Here is a 17,500-nt window from a genome sequence, read left to right as displayed (position 1 = left end):
TTGTCACGATGATCATTATCAAAGACGGGGAGGAGGGATGGTGGGGGGCTGGGGGAGTGTTTGCCCAAGTTGCTTCGTATCAGAGGCTGTTCAGACAACAGTGTCTCCTTCATCTCATAAGACAGAGACAAGTCGTTTTGACATGGTCAGATAAGAATGTACCCTTGGCTCCTGACAGTGACGGTCTCACGCTGTCTGCCAACAGGGAAGCCCATACTGTCTCCAGGCCTTCCGTATTGTGTCTCCCAGGACAGCAGGACATCTGCTCGAGAAAACCTTGCTTGGCAGGAAAGAGCTCAGCCAAAGCAGAGCTTCCCACACAGTCCTGCAGAGGCTTGGGGGACGCTTTCCTGCTGGGCCATTTCTTCCTTGACTGGAGACCCTGACAAACACAAGGTCAGGTCTTTCAGGTCCCCAAGACTGTTACACTGCTCTGCTTGTCACTAAGGACCCTCCACCCACCCCCCACACTCTCCTCTCCTCTCACCTTCTCAGAGGTGCTGCACTACAGCCTTCCCAAGATCTCTGCTTACACCTGGACAGATCAGTGGAAAATCTGAGAGCATTCTGGAAACCTGGAACGCCGAGCTGACATTCTTAGAATCCATGAGCTGTGGCTGGCGGGGGATGGTTCTGTTATTAATAACCTCTGCTGTTGTTCTGCTGTCAGACTGCAACTCTGATTCACTTTGGAAAGTGAATTTGAAAATACTGGCAAGCAAGAAGGAAATAAAAGCACCCTTCACCCCACCATCCAGAGGTGAACACGCTGGCTTGTATGTTTCCAGGCTCTCTTCCCATGCGTGTACATATCTACTCTTTTTTTTAATAGGAGTGTTCGATGCTGTTTCAAACCTGGTCTTTACACATGACCACTGCAGACAGCTTTCCATGTCATTAAACAGGCTCCCACGCCTTCATTTTTAATGACTGCCCAGTGCGTGCCAGCCAAGATGTGCCCCAGTCAATTCGTTGTGTTGTTTTCTCTCGTGCCTGCGGTCTGCAACTTACATCATGACCTGCTCTAAGGAAGTGCCAAGGTTTAGCCAATTAGAAGCTCTTCATTAAAAATGAAAAGAGTATCCTCGGTCCTCCAGAGGCTGGGCCAGTGTCCTCATTCTTCTGAAAGCTATCTTTGTTGCAAAGAGCAACCTGGCCATCAGCCTGTTAGGCTGCGGACATGGAAAAGAGACCCACTCGTATTTCCCGGTGGACTTCTTCAGAGAGGCTGGGCTGCTTTAAAAAAAAAAAAAGAGAGAGAGAGCAGGAGAAAATGTTTGGTAATTGTTTGTGAGCACACACAGGCTCAGTGGCAAAATGAGACGGAACCTTTGATTTCTAACCTCCTGCTGCACTGTTCAAAATTCCTCCCAGAGAGGCACGGAGGAAGCAAACTGAAGCACTCTGATTGTCAAATTTGCATCCTCTCTTAGCTGCTTATTGTCCCAAAGGACGTTTCACATCAAATCGTACTTGTTTGTAAAGATCTTTCACCCAAGACAGACCACTTCTCAAGATACTGCTGATATGGAGGATAGAGAAACATGGAGAGAGGGTTTAAAATATTGCGGGTCCCTGGGTAGAAATGTAAACAGATTTAACGCCAGCGGCTTCCAGCCTGGAAACCCTCAAAGGATCCAGTGCAGAGTCCCAGTCAGGTAAATACCAGGAAAAACAGCAGCCACGCAAAGGAAAACTGAAAGACGTTCATTAAGGAAATGCATTTGTTCAACACACTTTTAGGGAATACCAGTAGTGGGCCAGCCCTGCCCTAGGTGCCAAGAAGCTGAAATAAATACACGTCCATTTCTATACCCAAGGAGCCAACCATCCAAGAGAGACATGCCGAGAACACTTGAAACACTGGTGTGACGAAGGCTGCACCCGTGGACGGCAGCTTAGGCATGAGGAGCACGACAACACGGAGGCGTGACCGAGAGGAAGAGGGAGGGAAGACAGGATGCATCCTCAGAACCACACCTGGCCACGCAGGATCCAAGCACAGGATGGAGCATCGGGAAATAAACCTGGCGAGGCCACAGAAGCCGGTTCATGAGCTGTCCTGTGTCCCAGAGGAGGGAGCCTGGGATTTCTTCAGCAAGTAGGAAGATCCTCAGGGTTTTCAGCATGATTCACACTGGAAAGGCTTTTTCTGGGTAGCATGGAGCTCGTTAAGATTGGTACAGGAGAAAAATTAGCAGATTGTCCACTTTGGGCAAGAAAGGATTTGGGGCTTCCACAGAGGACCGTGACAACAGGGCTGGAGGGAGGAAGCAGTTCAAGTGATTATTGAAGAGATGGAATCGACAGGGCTGAGTGACCAACTGAAGGAGGTGGAGATTGACCTCGGGGAACTGGGAAAAAACAAAGGGTGAGTAACGTACAGAGCAAGACCCCGAAGGAAGCAGGAAAGGACCACACCGGGCCACAGGATGGAGAGGGAGTCCCTTCCTTAGATACATGAAGTAGCGGAGGACGGTCATGGAGAAAGACTCTGCCAGTTGTCAAGGTCGCCTCAGCGGCACACAGCAGGAAGGTCAGCTGACGCTGGGAGAATTGCACTTGCTGAATAAGTAGGGGTAGACTGCTGAGAAGGCTGGGAGTAGAATCAAGACCTCTTGGGATTTCCCTGGGGGTGCAGTGACTAGGACTTCACGCTCCCCATGCAGGGGCCCGGGTTCGATCCCTTGTCAGGGAACTATATCCCACATGCTGCAACTAACAGTTCACATGCCCACAACTAACGATCCTGCATGCCACAGTGAAGACTGAAGATCCCTCATGTCGCCGCTAAGACCTGGAGCAACCTAAATCATCTTTTTTAAATAAAGAAATAGGGTTTCTTGGGGATGGTGATCAACGTGTAGAACAATCACTAAAGGGCAAGGAATGAGGAGCTGGCCTTCAGTCCCAGGAATTGTGGACCAAAGGGCGCTGAGGACCAGTGAAGCGCAGAGGCCAATCTCCATGACGGGGGTTTCCTCCAGGGGCCAAGTGGGGAAGAGAGGGTGGGTGGTGAATGGCTGCCCATAACGTGGCCAGCTGATGCAGGGGATGGCCATGTCCCCTCCACCCAAAGGAACCGAGGATGCCGAGAAGAGAGAAAGAGAGCTGCCCAGGGAAGGAGTGAAGCCAGGAAGGGCTGAGAGGGCCAGGGGCCAATGGGCCAAGTCTCAACAGAGCAGAGATGAGGAGGGCGCCAACAGGAGGGTGGGCTACAGGGACCAGGGTCTCACCCTCTGCAGTCAGCATGTGGGCCCATTAGACTCCAAAGGTGGAGCAAACACGAGGGCAGAAACATCCCAGGAGGCAGCCCAGGAGTAGGGGCTGACGTGGGGCTGCTGTCCTGTCAGTGCCCATGAACGCCAAGGGCCAGCAGATGGAGGAGGGGCTCGGGAGGGTCTGTGAGACTGTCCTGCTCTCAGGCTGGGTCAGATTTGGTTAGTTCCCCACCAGTGTCCAGGGCCCCAGTCCAGCAGGCCTATCAGCAGCTGCCCCCTGGGCTTAGGTGGAGATGCTCCAAGTCCTCCCAGGTGTGTAAGAAGCTCTAAGGACACTGCCCTCCTGGGAGAGCACAGTCTTGGCACCGGCCTGAGGGACCTGGAGGCGGCAGGAGACACCCACCTCAGGGGGAGACTGGCCTCCCCTGGGAGCCGAGGAAGCCCTGGACAGCACAGTGGAACTTAGCTACCTCCAAAATCCACATTCCGTTCAGGGAGACTTCAGTTGAAACAATGATGGTCCTACAGTTAGGCAAAGTTGCATGTTTTGCCCACGCTTCCAGTCCTGTCTGAGGACACCCCAGTGCCAGTCCCCGCGGTGTCCTGAGGGACCGATAGATGTCCTCCCTGGGAGTAGGGCAAGCCTTGCCTCACACCATCACCAAAAGCAGAGGTATATGTCGGCTGATAAACAGCCCAACAGTTTAAGGGGCCCTCCCTACAACCGTGACTTCCAGGCCCTCAACTGCCACCTGTGACAAACAGCCCAGGAAATTTGTCTTTCCAGCATTTGAACCATATTATCTTTTCTCTGGCGACTCAGACAGTAAAAGAATCTGCCTGCAATGCAGCAGACCTGGGTTGGATCCCTGGGTTGGGAAGATCCCCTGGAGCAGTGAATGACAACCCACTTCAGTATTGTTGCCTGGAGAATCCCATGGACAGAGGAGGCTGGCAGGCTACAGTCCATGAGGTCGCAAAGAGTGGGCCACGACTGAAGTGACTTAACACGCACACATACGGTGCTACTTTGAAAGGTGTGTGCTGTGCTTAGCCGGGCAGTCATGTCCAACTCTTTGCGACCCCATAGATTAGCTCTCCAGTCTCCTCTGTCCATGGGAATTCTCCAGGCAAAAATGCTGAAGTACGTTACCAGGCCCTTCTCCAGGGTATTTTCCTGACACAGATGGAACCCACCTCTCTCAGTAGTCACAAATTACAAAGTTTTAACGCTGCATGTGGAGGAAAAATTTCCTAGCTATTTCCACCATTTAGTAACTGGTGAGCCTTGTAGCCTCCACCACCCCCATCCCTAGCTTCGCCGTCACTGCATTTCTTTTGAGGGCCAGTGTGAACTCCTGTATAGCCTGGGCACAGTGGAGATCTGGATTCCTGACCTTGCCATTTGAGCACCAACTCCCCAGGGGAGACGGGCAGTGGGTCCAAAGCCCCAGAAGCGGTAGGCAGGACGTGCGGGGCTGGGGCAGGCAGGGCGCGGATGCCAGCTCACCGCCCCAACCCAGTGACCGACCTTGACCTCCCGCAGGTGCGCGCAGGCGCTGCTGGAGCACGGTGCCTCAGTGCAGCTCGAGGGCGGCGCCGGCCGGGACACGCCCCTGCACGTGGCGGCGCAGCGCTGCCTGGACGAGCACGCGCGCCTCTACCTGCACCACGGGGCAAGCGTGGACGCGAGGAACGGCCGCGGCGAGACGGCCCTGAGCGCAGCGTGCGGTGCAGCCCGGCGGCCCGATGAGCACGCGCGCTGCCTGCGCCTGTGCGCGCTGCTGCTAAGGCGCGGCGCGGCGGCAGACGCACGCGACGAGGACGAGCGCAGCCCGCTGCACAAGGCCTGCGGCCACGTGCGCCCCAGCCTGGCGCGCCTGCTGCTGCGGCACGGCGCCGACACGCACGCGCTGGACTACGGGGGCGCGTCGCCGCTGGCCCGCGTACTGCAGACTGCCGCCTGCGCGCCCGAGGCCGAGCCGCAGCTCACGGTGCAGGAGCTGCTCAACCACGGCTCCCCCACCGTGTGGCCCGACGCCTTCCCCAAGGTAAGAGGACCCCCGGGACAGGCCGCGACGACTCGGCCTGCAGCCCGATGCCATGCTGCGCTTCTCAGACTTTCCGGGGCCGGGGAACCCCCTGGACACGGGTCCAGGTGCAGATTCTGAATCCGCAGGAGACGGGTGGCGGAGTCTGGGTTTCTAGCAAGTTCTCAGTGAAGTCTTGGGACCACACGTTGAGGAGCGAGGGCTGGGAAGCCTTTTCTAGAGTTCCTAGGAGATCAAAAGGTTGGGGTGTCAACGAGCATACTCGAGTGTGACCTTGCCAAAGCGTCCCCTGGGAGTGCCAGGGACTTAGTTCTATGATGCTGTGACGGCTCAAAATATTTTGGCCAAGATATCTTTGGGTGTAATTGGTGAACAATGAAATCAGCCCCTTCTCATATCTGGTATCCGACTTGAAATTAAATACCCTATGTGGTCATCCACCTGATTAATGGGATTACCTCACCACACTCCTGTGAAACACTTCAGACTCCTAACATTCCCCAGCTGGGTGTCGGTCAAGTGAAGTGTCCCATCTAGGGTCAAGGTTGTGCAGGGATCTCAACTCTACTTTGCAGACTTGACTCTGAGCAGCTCCTCGCCTTTCCACATGTCAGATCTACACTGAAATGAGACAGATGAAGAATAAAGATTTCTTATCAGATGGACTTCCCTGATAGTCCTGTCGTTAAAACTCCAAGCCTCCACTGCAGGGAGCAGGGGTTTGATCTCTGGTGGGAGAACTAAGATCCTGCATGCTGACAGGCACAGCAAAAATAAAAAATAAAATCTAAAATAAATTTTGAAGAAAAAAAAAAAGATTTCTCATCAGAGAAAATAATCAGAGACAAAATGTTTCCAAAAGAAAAGTTCTCAAAATCCTGGTTAGGAGGTTGTCCTCCCCAAAGACTTCATTGAAGGGAGGCCATTCTATTAGATGGGCTTCCCTGGTGGTTCAGAGGGTAAAGCGTCTGCCTGCAATGTGGGAGACCCGGGTTTGATCCCTGGGTTGGGAAGATCCCCTGAAGAAGGAAATGGCAACCCATTCCAGTATTCCTGCCTGGAGAATCCCATGGACAGAGGAGCCTGGTAGGCTACAGTCCACAGGGTCGCAAAGAGTCGGACATGACTAAGTGACTTCACTTTCTTTCTTTTTATTCCATTAGATGTAAAATTGGCTATGCTTAATTTAAAATTTATCCCAGTCTTGCCAATCATATGCGAGAGACATATTTTGGCCTGATAGGTCTTACACAAATAGCTTCAAAACTGTTATTCAAAAAGGATAGTATGCTAGATGATCTGAAATAGTGAGATTCACACAGTTCTCAGATGCCAACTTTGCATTGTGGGTGCATACAGAACACAGCTCTTGTCTCTCAAAACATAGGTGAGACATGGAAAATCCACCCAGACAAGTCCCTGGGTGTTCCCTTATTTGACAAAACAGTATGACAATTTCTTATGCCAACTCTTGCACTGTCTTCAAGTAATTCTCTTGAGACACTCTACTCATGCTCTACTAGTGATTTCAATTTCCTGGGCTCTTGAAAGGGAAGAAATGCCAGCATTTTTATAGTCTATAACATTTATTTTACAGACTTCTATAATATATTCATAAGTTACATTTTGACATTTCCCAATATTAGCAGGCTTAGTCCATCAGCTGGTAAAACAGAAACAAATAAAAATCTCCCACCCCTCCAGTTCACACCATGAACCAAGATGCATCTTTCAGCCCTTTTGTTGTGAAACTGCATAAAGAATGAATAAGAAGGCTTCCCTGGTAGCTCAGTGGTAAAGAATCTGCCTGCCAATACAGAAGAAACGGGTTCGATCCCTGATCCAGGAAGATCCCACGTGCTGAGGAGCAACTCAGCCCGTGTGCTGCAACTCCTGAAACTGTGCTCTGGAGCCCAGGAGCCACAACTACTGAGCAGCCCACATGCTGCAACTGCTGAAGCCTGTGTGCCCCAGGTCCTCTGCTCCACAACGAGAGGCCACTGCAATGAGAACCCCACGCAATGCAACTAGAGAGTGACTCCCGCTGACCACAACTAGAGAAAAGCCCATGCTGCATGAAGACCCCGCACAGTCAAAAATGCATAAAATATATATATATTTTTTAAAGAATGAGTAAGAAACAAAACAAGAAAGAAAGACTTTCCACGATGAGCCACAGTGAAAACCACCTGGGGCAAATTCTTTTAAAGAGGAAAAAGTCAATATATGTTAGTGGTGACTAGTCATACCCTTTGTTGGCCTGGAGGTCCTTCGATTTGAGTGATCTCCATCCAGGTGTCTGTCTGAGGTGTAGCACCCCAGGCAACATTCTCGGGACAGGACTTGCAGCCCGTGAACTCTGTTTCCAGGGCTGGAGGAATTGCCCCAGTTTGATCCAGAGATGCAGGGCAAGACCCAGTGCCTCCCCTCCGGGCCTCCAGGGGCCGTGTCCTGGGATCCCCTCGGGGAATCCTTTGTCAGCCACTCAGGAATGGAGCCGGGTCAGTGGGGTGCAGGCTGGGTGAGGTTTGCATCTGGGACCGGCTAGTTGCAGTGCAGAGCCAGGGGCCAGGAGAGGCCCTTGGCTCCTGGAAATGATGATGCATCTCCCAGCAAGTCCACACCACTGTGGAAGGAATCGGAGTTTCTCTGAGAAATCTTAATCTCCAGACGGCTTTCACAGGATAGCCTTATGGCCTGCCCTAAACAGGGCCCGGTGCAGAGTTGGTTGAATGAGAGAAGAGTATTCCAGCAACTTCACCGCCCCAGGGCCTGCACTGAATCTTTAGAAATGGGCGTCCCACCTCTTTATTCTGAAGATCCCCACACCTCCAGAGGGCATCCCCGCATGGGTGCTAAGGGGGTCCACAACCCCGCCCCCAGGCACCAGCGCTAGGAACAGGTTGTGGACAAGAGCGCGTTCACCACCGCCCTGGGCATCCTCCGAGCCAATGTGAGACTCTGGCCTTGCCGCCCCTCACTCCCCACCCCCATACAACCAAAGCGAACACTCTGGAAATCTGGCAGGAGCATCTTCCTCCACCCAGGCCCCCTGCGCGTGCTCCACCGGGGAAGGGGTCTAATCACCCCGCGGGACATCAAAGGGCAGACCCGACTCGCTCAGCAGCCCCGTGGAGCGCGCAGCAAACACGCTGAAACGAGCCACAAAGACGCTCGGCAGGCAGAACTCAGCGCCATGGCGAGGCGTACACAGAAGCACCGGGGAATGTCACAGAGCACGCCGGCCGTGGGCAGCCGCCGCGCTGTAAATAGATGTAAAGAGACACCCACGGAGCTCAGAATTACTGAGGCAAAAGGTTTCACAGCGAGCTCATGACATAAATCACAGTTCCCCCCCACGCCCAGACAAAGGCGCCAGCACCGCGGCGGGCGGACTCAGAGCAGCCGTCGGAGCCGCGCGCAGTGCGCGGCCGCCGACATCAAAGCGGTGTCACGGCTGGGGACACTGGCGTGTTGACAATGCCAGGCCTTTCTGCCCGGCTGACCGCTAGTTAACACCAGAGTCAGGTCGGGGCGCAAGGGCAGGTGCAGGCGCGGTGTTAGGCTGCAGCCAGGTTTGAATCCTGGAAGTTGGGACGGAAGGGTTCCGCCTGGAGGAGAGCCGCCGGCAGGAGGGCGGAGAAACGCACGCGAGGGTGGGTCTGGACTGGTTGCGACTAGTTGAATTCGCAGGTTGGATGCTTGGTCTAGAATAAGGACTTTGCTCACCTTCTGCTGGCCTTCTGCCCCTCACTTGGGCAGTCATAAATAATTCCCGCTTGGAGGGCCTCCCAGGCTTCCCTGGTAGCTCAGCTGGTAAAGAATGCGCCTGCAATGCAGGAGACCCAGTTTCGATTCTTGGGTCGGGAAGATCCGCTGGAGAAGGGATAGGCTACCCTTAGCCCAGTATGCATGGGCTTCCCTGGTGGCTCAGATGGTAAAGAATCCACCTGCAATGCGGGAGACCTGGGTTCCATCCCTGGGTTGGGAAGATCCCCTGGAGGGGAGCATGGCAACCCACTCCAGTATTCTTGCCTGGAGATTCCCAAGGACAGAGGAACCTGGCGGGCTATAGTCCTTGGGGTCACAAAGAGCTGGACATGACTGAGCGGCTAAGCACAGCACATGAGGCTTCCCAGTGGCTCCGCAGTAAAGAATCTGCCTGCCGGTGCAGGAGACTGGGGTTCGGAAGATCCCCTGGAGGAGGAAATGGCAACCTGCTTCAGTATCCCTGCCTGGGGAATCCCATGGACAAAGCAGCCTGGCGGGCTACAGTCCATAGGGTTGCAAAGAGTCGGACACGACTACAGTGACTGAGCACACACACAGACCTGCCCACGAGTTGGAGACATGCCTAAACACCAGTGATGAAAGCTTCCCCCACAGGCATCCTTAAAGCCTTGTTCAACAAACATTTCTAGGAGCAGCTGTGCTCCAGGCTGGAGTTAGTGTTTAGTTGACACATAGAGCTGCCAGTCACCTGGGTGAGATGGCCGTAACTCAGACAACCACATACACCACTATGAAGTTGCTGTGGTGTGAAGGCCCTGCAAACCTTGAAAGTGCCAAACGTGGGGTGGGGGGGGAGGTGCACTGGGGCCAAACCTGGCTGGGCGGAGGTCCAAGGCTCCTTCGAGCTCTTATAGTGCAATCCCAGATCTGAAGGCTGGAGACACAGCTCTGTGGAGAGGGGAGGAGAAATCATTCCAGGCAGAAGGAACAGCAGGTACAAAGGTCCTGGGGCAGGAGGAACACAACAACTTATGTGGGGCGGGGAGGGGAGGGTAACGCAGTAACTGGAGAGGAACCAGCAAAAGGGAACCAGCTGAGCTGGGACACTAGGCAGAGCCCTCCTTCAGAGTTGGAGCCTTTGTCTTAAGAACAGCGGGAGTCTATTACATCATCTTAAGCCATCAAGAAAGTGAAAGTGTTTGTCACTCAGTTGTGTCTGACTCTTGACAATCCCATGGACTAGCCAGTCAGGCTCCTCTGTTCGTGGAATTTTCCAGGCAAGAATACTGGAGTGGGTCGCCATCCCCTTCTCCAGTGACTCCTCCCAACCCAGGGATCAAACCGGGTCCCCTGCATTGCAGGCAGATTCTTTACCAGCTGAGCCACCAGGGAAGTGACATAATCCAATGAGAACCAGGGGTCGGTGGGGGTGGGGGTGACTTCTCTGCTCAGGGGTAGAAAAGATGCTGGTGTAGAGGGCTGCTGGAAACCACAGACTGTCTTGCACACCAGGTGAGGGATGGAGGTAGCTGGAACAAGGGGAAATGGAGGTGAAGGACGAGAATGACTAGGGTTCTAGAAACATCTGCAAATCTCACGTCTTGCCTCTCCTTCTGGTCATTGACCACGCTGCCAATATGGACCTGAAGTTTTTGTGTTTTCTTTTTTACCTAATTATGGAATTTGGCAAGGGGACTTCACACTCCAGTTTCCCAGGGTTTTCTGTGAGGGGAATCTGGGTGGAGCAGTAGTCAAAACCCAGGGCTCCTCCACCTGCCTTCACACAGTGGTGTGTACTCACGGTCCCCCATGTGTCAGGAGGGGTGAGCTCTCAGCAACAGCGCGCCTCTGTTTCCCTGGCTCTTGTTTTATTTCTCCATCCACACAGAAAGCAATGTGCCCGTGTGATTTTTCCCCCCTTAATTTTCTTTCTGCCGCCTCATTAGCCGGAGAGAGCGTGCGCGGACCCTAATGACATCAGCGTTGTCAGAGTGATGCAGCCGCTGCGTCTCGGCAGACAGCAAGGAGGCGGCGGAGATTTTTAAACCGTGTTGGCGTAGAAATAATGAAGGCGGCCAGCTGCCTGGCAAACATGAGGGGGCGCGGGAGTCGGGGGTGGGGGCTGGTCAGGGGGTGGGGAGGGCCTGGAGCCCCAAAGAGGTGGAACAGAGGAGAGACAGGAAATGAATTCCCAGAGACAGGCAATAAGACTTTGTCACAGTCCGTGACCCCGGGAGGAGGGGTCTGGAGGAGGGTAGCTCTTCAGAGGATGGGGGTGGGGAGGTCCAGGTTGCATGCAGTCACTGGGAGCCATTGACTGTTTTGCTGAGAAGTGAGAGGGCTGATGGGAGTGTAGCTGGAGGCTCCAGGTTGGCCTGAGGAAGATCTGAAGATGCAGGAACTGCCTGCTGCTAAGCTGCTAAGTCGCTTCAGTCATGTCCGACCCTGTGCGACCCCATAGACGACAGTCCACCAGGCTCCCCTGTCCCTGCCTAGAATACCTCAGAAGACAAACAGGCTAGATGTGCAGAGGTCCAGTGTGAACTGCTCTCTTTAACGGGGCATTTCCTCCCAACGCGGAAAAGGGGCCGGTGGGGTTCAGGGGCTGTTGTGCTCCGGGGAAATGCATGTTGTTGGTGGCTCGTGTAAGCCAGAAATACCAGCACGTCAAGAGCCCACCATGGGGTGCAAGGCTGGGAGACTGCACGCCTGCCTGGCTCTCCTTTGCAGCCCAGCCTCCTGTGTTCACTCTCTGTCTCTCTCCTTCTCTAAAGCCCACTTAAGCCTGGCCTTGTGACCATCATGGGTTAGGGAAAAAACAAATTTGGGGTAGGGAGGGGACTAGAGATGATAATGGTGATATGATTATCAGTTTCAAAGAACAGCTGCTTCTGTCTTCATGTTAAAGTATCTGTGACGAGATACACAAGAGGAGGGAGGGAAGGATGGAAGGAAGCAGGAGAGGGGGAGAAAGCAAATCCATGCACCAACAGGAAGACCTCATGTCTGAGTCAGGAAGGGCCAATGCACCTCTGCTGCATGGCCCTAGTTTTCTGGTGATCAGGTGGACATTACAGGCAAACGTTCAAGTGGATGCTGGTGGTGGTGCAGTGCATTGTGGGAGATGCAGTGGAAAGTGCAGAGGTGGAAACTGGGGAACCCAGCTTGCGTAGCAACCTGCTGACTCTGCTGCGGGGAGGCGGGGAGGAAGAGGCCTCCTGGTGGAGCCCAGGTGGCCAGGAGAGTGTACAGACTAGGACCCTCCACAGAGAAAAGGACCATGGACTTCCCCTGCGTGTCCACAGACCGCGTGTCTGGATCTCACCTTAATCAGAAATGAATACAGGGAAAAATAAATGGATTCATGGGGGAGCAGGAAAAAAATGAGATAGCATCATGAGAATAGAGAGGAAATCTGTACCTCTCCTCAAAAGATCCAGAGGAAAATCTGAGAAATTGTATGCCTGTGTGTCGTCCTGTATGGAATGCAAGATGATACAGCCTTTAAATCCATAAAACCAAACAAGTTAAGATGAGAAATCAACAGAATGGCATGAAAAGGAAGATGGAGGAGATAAATTTATACCAAGAAAGCAAGAATGCAATGGCAGATTAGATTACATTCAGTTCAGTTCAGTCGCTCAGTCATGTCCTTCTCTTTGCGACCCCATGGACTGCAGCACGCCAGGCCTCCCTGTCCATCACCAGCTTCCGGAGGTTGCGCAAACTCAGGTCGATCGAGTTGGTGATGCCATCCAACCATCTCATCCTGTCGTCCCTTTCTCCTCCCACCTTCAATCTTTCCCAGCATCAGGGTCTTTTCCAGTGAGTCAGTTCTTCACATCAGGTGGCCAAAGTATTGGAGTTTCAGCTTCAACATCAGTCCTTCCAATGAATATTCAGGACTGATTTTCTTTGGGATGGACTGATTTGATCTCCTTGCAGTCCAAGGGACTCTCAAGAGTCTTCTCCAACACCACAGTTCAAAAGCATCAATTCTTCGGTGCTCAGCTTTCTTTAAAAATAAAGAAAGCTGAGATTACATTAAAGGAAGTAGAAGGCAGAACTGATTCCTAAAGAGAATCAAATCAAGGATGCAAGTGAGGGTGCTGTGCTATCTGTCTGTGTGACCCAGATCCAGTCCCTGCTGTCTCTCTCTTCTACTCTGCATCCTGACAGGTTGTGGGCACTGTGGTTAGGACCTTCGAGCTAACACACAGTCCCGTATAGCTGGCTTCTGGCTGGGTTCAGCCAGGGGAGACACCATGGGAAATTGGAGGTGGAGGGAGGAAAAAAGCCAAGGTGTTTCTCATCCTCTTCCTCCATCCTGAGTAGTTTCTATAGCAACACGTTCATCTCCATGGCTCCAGTATCCCCAGACAGCTCCTTCTCAAAGTCACAGCCTCTGCCAGGCAGCCCCTGCCTGATTTGGTTCCAGCCCCCCTTGAATCTCTCATAACAAGAAGCACAGGCTTCACGATTGGTTATTTCTGAGTCTCAATGACATCACCAAAGAACCATATGCCTTCCGAGCTCAGTAAGTCAGCCTTGCCCTCAAAATGGTCCTTTTCTTGGTCCCTAAATGGCTTCCAGCAACTGTTCCAACCAGTTTCCTGTTCAGATCTAGCCTCTTTTCTCTAGAAACTCTGAGGAAGTCCTTCTCTGTGTTTTATTGACCCCAGTTGGCTTCCTGCCCTTCCCCAAACCATTAAATGGTAACGAGAATAGAATGATCATGATTGAATTAATCTAACTGTCTGGAGTGTTGGGAAGTCAACCACAATGTTCACTACAAAGGACTAATGTTAAAAGATCTTAATTGCAAAAGAAAATAAAAGTCAAGAAACTAAAAGACAAAGTGATAGTCATAAAGGGAAGAGAACCAACTCACAGATAAGTGATGTTTTTGAAGAACCTACAACAAATGGATCAGAAATAATCATCAAAGACGTAATAGAAGAAAACATAACTGTGCTGAAAAGTCTCAAAGTATAGGACTTGAATGGATGTTCTCTACAAATCAATGATGGGAGACACATACCTATATACAGTCTAGCAAAAACATTCTAAAAAGGCACAGAAAAACCTAGCAAAGCATCCAAGTAGAAAACAGGTTATTCCTAAAGGAGTAAAAATCAGGCTAGACTCTGAGTTCTCTGCAGTATTATCATGGGACAATTAAATATCATCTACAGATTTTTTTTTGACCATGCCATGTGGCTTGTGGGATCCAAGTTCTCCAACCAGGGATTGAACCCAGGTCATGGCAGTGAAAGCACCAGATCCTAACCACTGGACCACCAGAGAACTCCCCATCTACAGATTTTTTAATTTTTTAATTGAAGGGTAATTGCTTTACAATGTTGTGTTGGTTTCTGTCATACAACAACTCAAACCAGTCATAGCTATATATATATATATAAACTATATATGTGTATAGTTTAATGTATATGTATGTATAGTTTAATGTATATATATATAAAACTATATATATATATTTATATATCCCCTCCCTCTGCAGCCTCCCTCCCACTGCACCACCATCCCACCCCTCTAATTAGTCACAGAGCACCAGGCTTCCATCTACAGATTTTTAAACAAAATGTTTAGATGCTAAAATTGTATATTCAGCCAAGATAGCTTGCATTTTTCTGGCAAAAGAAAGTTTTAGATATCAAGGTTCATAAGACATGCCTTCTGAGTGCTTTTTTTTTTTAAATAAAAACATACTTCTATTTATCCATTATTTATTCAACAGATATTTATTGAGCACCAGCCATTTGCCAGAGTCACACTAGGTGCTTAGGATACCTAATGAGTGACTAGACTGGGGGGAAAGTTTTGCCGCCCTCATGGAGCTTACATTCTAATGGGGGAGACGAGCATTAAACAATGATTATCTATGCTAATGGGCCAATAATAAATAATAAATGGGCCAATAAACTGATAAGGACTGGGAGAGAGGAACCAGGGTAGGAGGCAGCATGTTTTAAAGAGGGTATTAGGATGGATGGTTTTGAGTAGACTTGAGCGAGGTGAGGGAATCAGCTAAGCAGGTGTCCAGGAAAAGAAGAGCCCAGTAGACAAGCCAAAGTCCACGACTCTAAGACTGGAGTGAGCCTGACTCACGTGGAGAACAACAGGGGAACCAGCGAGGCTGAAGGTGGAGAGAACCCATGGGACAGCATCAGGGGGTGAGAGAGCTGGAGGAGGGGACAGACTGTGGGGTCTCTAGGACACTGCAGTGACTTTGGCCATTGGAGTGGTATGGCCTGACTAACATTCTATGAGGCTCCTTGTGGTCTCCATGCTGAGAATCTACTTAAGGAGAAGCAGAACAGAAGTGGAGAGGTGGGTTAGGAGGTTGTGGCCACAGTCCACCTGAGGGATAATGGTGTGGATGAGGGTGGTGCTCTGAAAACAGGGAATGCCTGGTGGCCTAGTGGCTAGGATTCCAGGCTCTCACGGTCATGGTCCAGGTTCAGCCTCTGGTGAGATCCCACAAGTTGTGCGGCACGGCCAAAAAGGAAAATAAATTATGGATTCTGGATATCTTGTGAAGGTAGAGCCAGCAGGATTTCTTGACAGATTGTATGTAGGATGCGGGATGCGTGAGAAGAGGAGTCAGAGAAGACTCCAAGGCTTTTAGCCTGAGATGCTGGAAGGATGGGTGTGCCATTGAGGGGTAAGGGGAAGCTTGGGGGAGAGGAGGTCTGGAGCTGGGGGAGACTCAGATGTTCTGTTTTCAATGCCTTAAGTGTAAGATAGAGCCAGCCACGAGGAGATGATCAAGTAAGCAGTTGGATATTCAAACCTGGAGGTTGGGAGGGAAGTCTGACCAACCTGGAGACAGACTTTAGAAGGTTGGTGGCCTCTGGATGGTGTCTGAAGCCAGGAAATTGAATGAGATCACCAGGGAGGGAGAGGGAACAGAGAGGAGGAATGAGGACTGAATCCAAGGCCATCCCAACATGAGAAGACGCATAGGTGAGAGAGCAGCAGAGGAAACTGGGTAGAAGCAGCAGTGTGGGTGGTGAAGGAATGAACGCGTGGCTTCCGGAAGCCAAGGGAAGAACGTATCCCAGTGGAAGATGTGGTTAGCTGTGTCAGAGGTGCTGATACAGCCCCAGGCGAGGCAGAGCCTTGACCACCAGGTGCAGCCAGCTCAGGGGTGCTCTTGGAAAGGGCTGATGGGGTGGGGGTAGGGGAGGCTGAAGGCCAAATGGAACGAGGGTACTCCAGCTGACCAAGAGATGATGGGGAAAGACTGTCTCAGGAATGGGAAACTCAGTCTGCAGATTCTCTCAACTCAACCTCTTAAATACCTCTCAGTCATCTTTTTCCATCCGGCCTGCCACCAACTGAGTTTAGGCCACCACCATCTCAGTGGTAAAGAATCCACCTATCAATGCAGAAGACGTAAGAGACCCTGTTTTGATCCCTGGGTTGAGAAGATCCCCTGAAAGAGCAAATGGCTACCCACTCCAGTATTCTTGCCTGGAGAATCCCATGGACAGAGGAGCCTAGTGGGCTACGGTCCATGGCGTTGCAGAGAGTCAGACACGACTGAGCGACCGAGCATGCATGCATCTCTCCCCTGGATTGCAAAAATATCCTCGTAACCCAACACTCTGCTTCCAATATGGCCCTGTGGAACTCTTCTCAACACTGTAGCCATGGTGATAGTTCTAAATTAAAATCTGACCCTGTCACTTCACCACTCATCACCCTTCAAGGGCTTTCCGGTGCCCTGAAGATAAAGTCCAGCTTCTTATCGTGGCCGACAACACTCTTCCGGCTCTGACCTGCTGTCCTCTCCCATCTCAATTCTCACTACCCACGCACCCCCCATGTCAAACCTCACATCACAGTCAATATTTTTTATATATGTATAATTTATTTGCTTATATTTGGCTATGTTGGGTCTTTGTTGCTTTGTGAGAATTTCTCTAGTTGCAGCAGTCGGGAGCTACTCTTCATTGTGATGTGTGGGCTTCACACTGAAGTGGCTTCTTTTGTTGGGGCAGGAGCTCCAGGGAGCTTGGGCTTCAGCAGTTGTGGCGCATGGGCTGAGTTGCTCCACGGCACAGGGGATCTGCCTGGACCAGGGATGGAACCCGTGTCTCCTGCATTGGCAGGCAGACTTTCATCTACTGCGCCACCAACGAAGTCCCACAGCCAGCACTTTCTGTCCCCTCTCACCTCCCATGTTTGAGAATTCTTTTCTATACCTTAAACATCCTAGTCTTCAGAACTCTCCGCATCTTTTGGAACTCCCGTTCTGTGTTGTAGCTTGAATTTCACATCCTCCAGAAATCTTTCTTTGACCAACTCACCACGCCATTGCAAATCTAGGTCTGACTCAGGTATCATTTCTAGCACCTGGTGATTCCTCCACCAGAGTACTGTGGCACCTACATATTTATTATCATTACTACTACTACTACTATTATTATTATTATGAGGCTATGTTGCTTGGGACTGTAAAATTCTGTG

At 51.4% G+C, this 17,500-nt stretch overlaps 1 protein-coding gene across 2 annotated transcripts in view; it reads left to right on the top strand.

Moving 5' to 3' along the window:
* The window catches only part of ASB18 (ankyrin repeat and SOCS box containing 18), a 71,971-nt gene that overhangs the window by 42,694 nt on the left and 11,777 nt on the right, over positions 1-17,500 (top strand). For both annotated transcript variants that reach the window (XM_043878148.1, XM_043878149.1), the window contains one exon: positions 4,768-5,272. In XM_043878148.1, coding sequence (XP_043734083.1) covers positions 4,768-5,272 — 505 coding nt within the window. The remainder of the gene's footprint in view (positions 1-4,767; positions 5,273-17,500) is intronic.

This window comes from Cervus elaphus, chromosome 20 (assembly GCF_910594005.1).
Source record: "Cervus elaphus chromosome 20, mCerEla1.1, whole genome shotgun sequence".
Lineage (NCBI taxonomy): Eukaryota > Metazoa > Chordata > Mammalia > Artiodactyla > Cervidae > Cervus > Cervus elaphus.
This window is presented reverse-complemented; position numbering and strand designations above follow the sequence as displayed.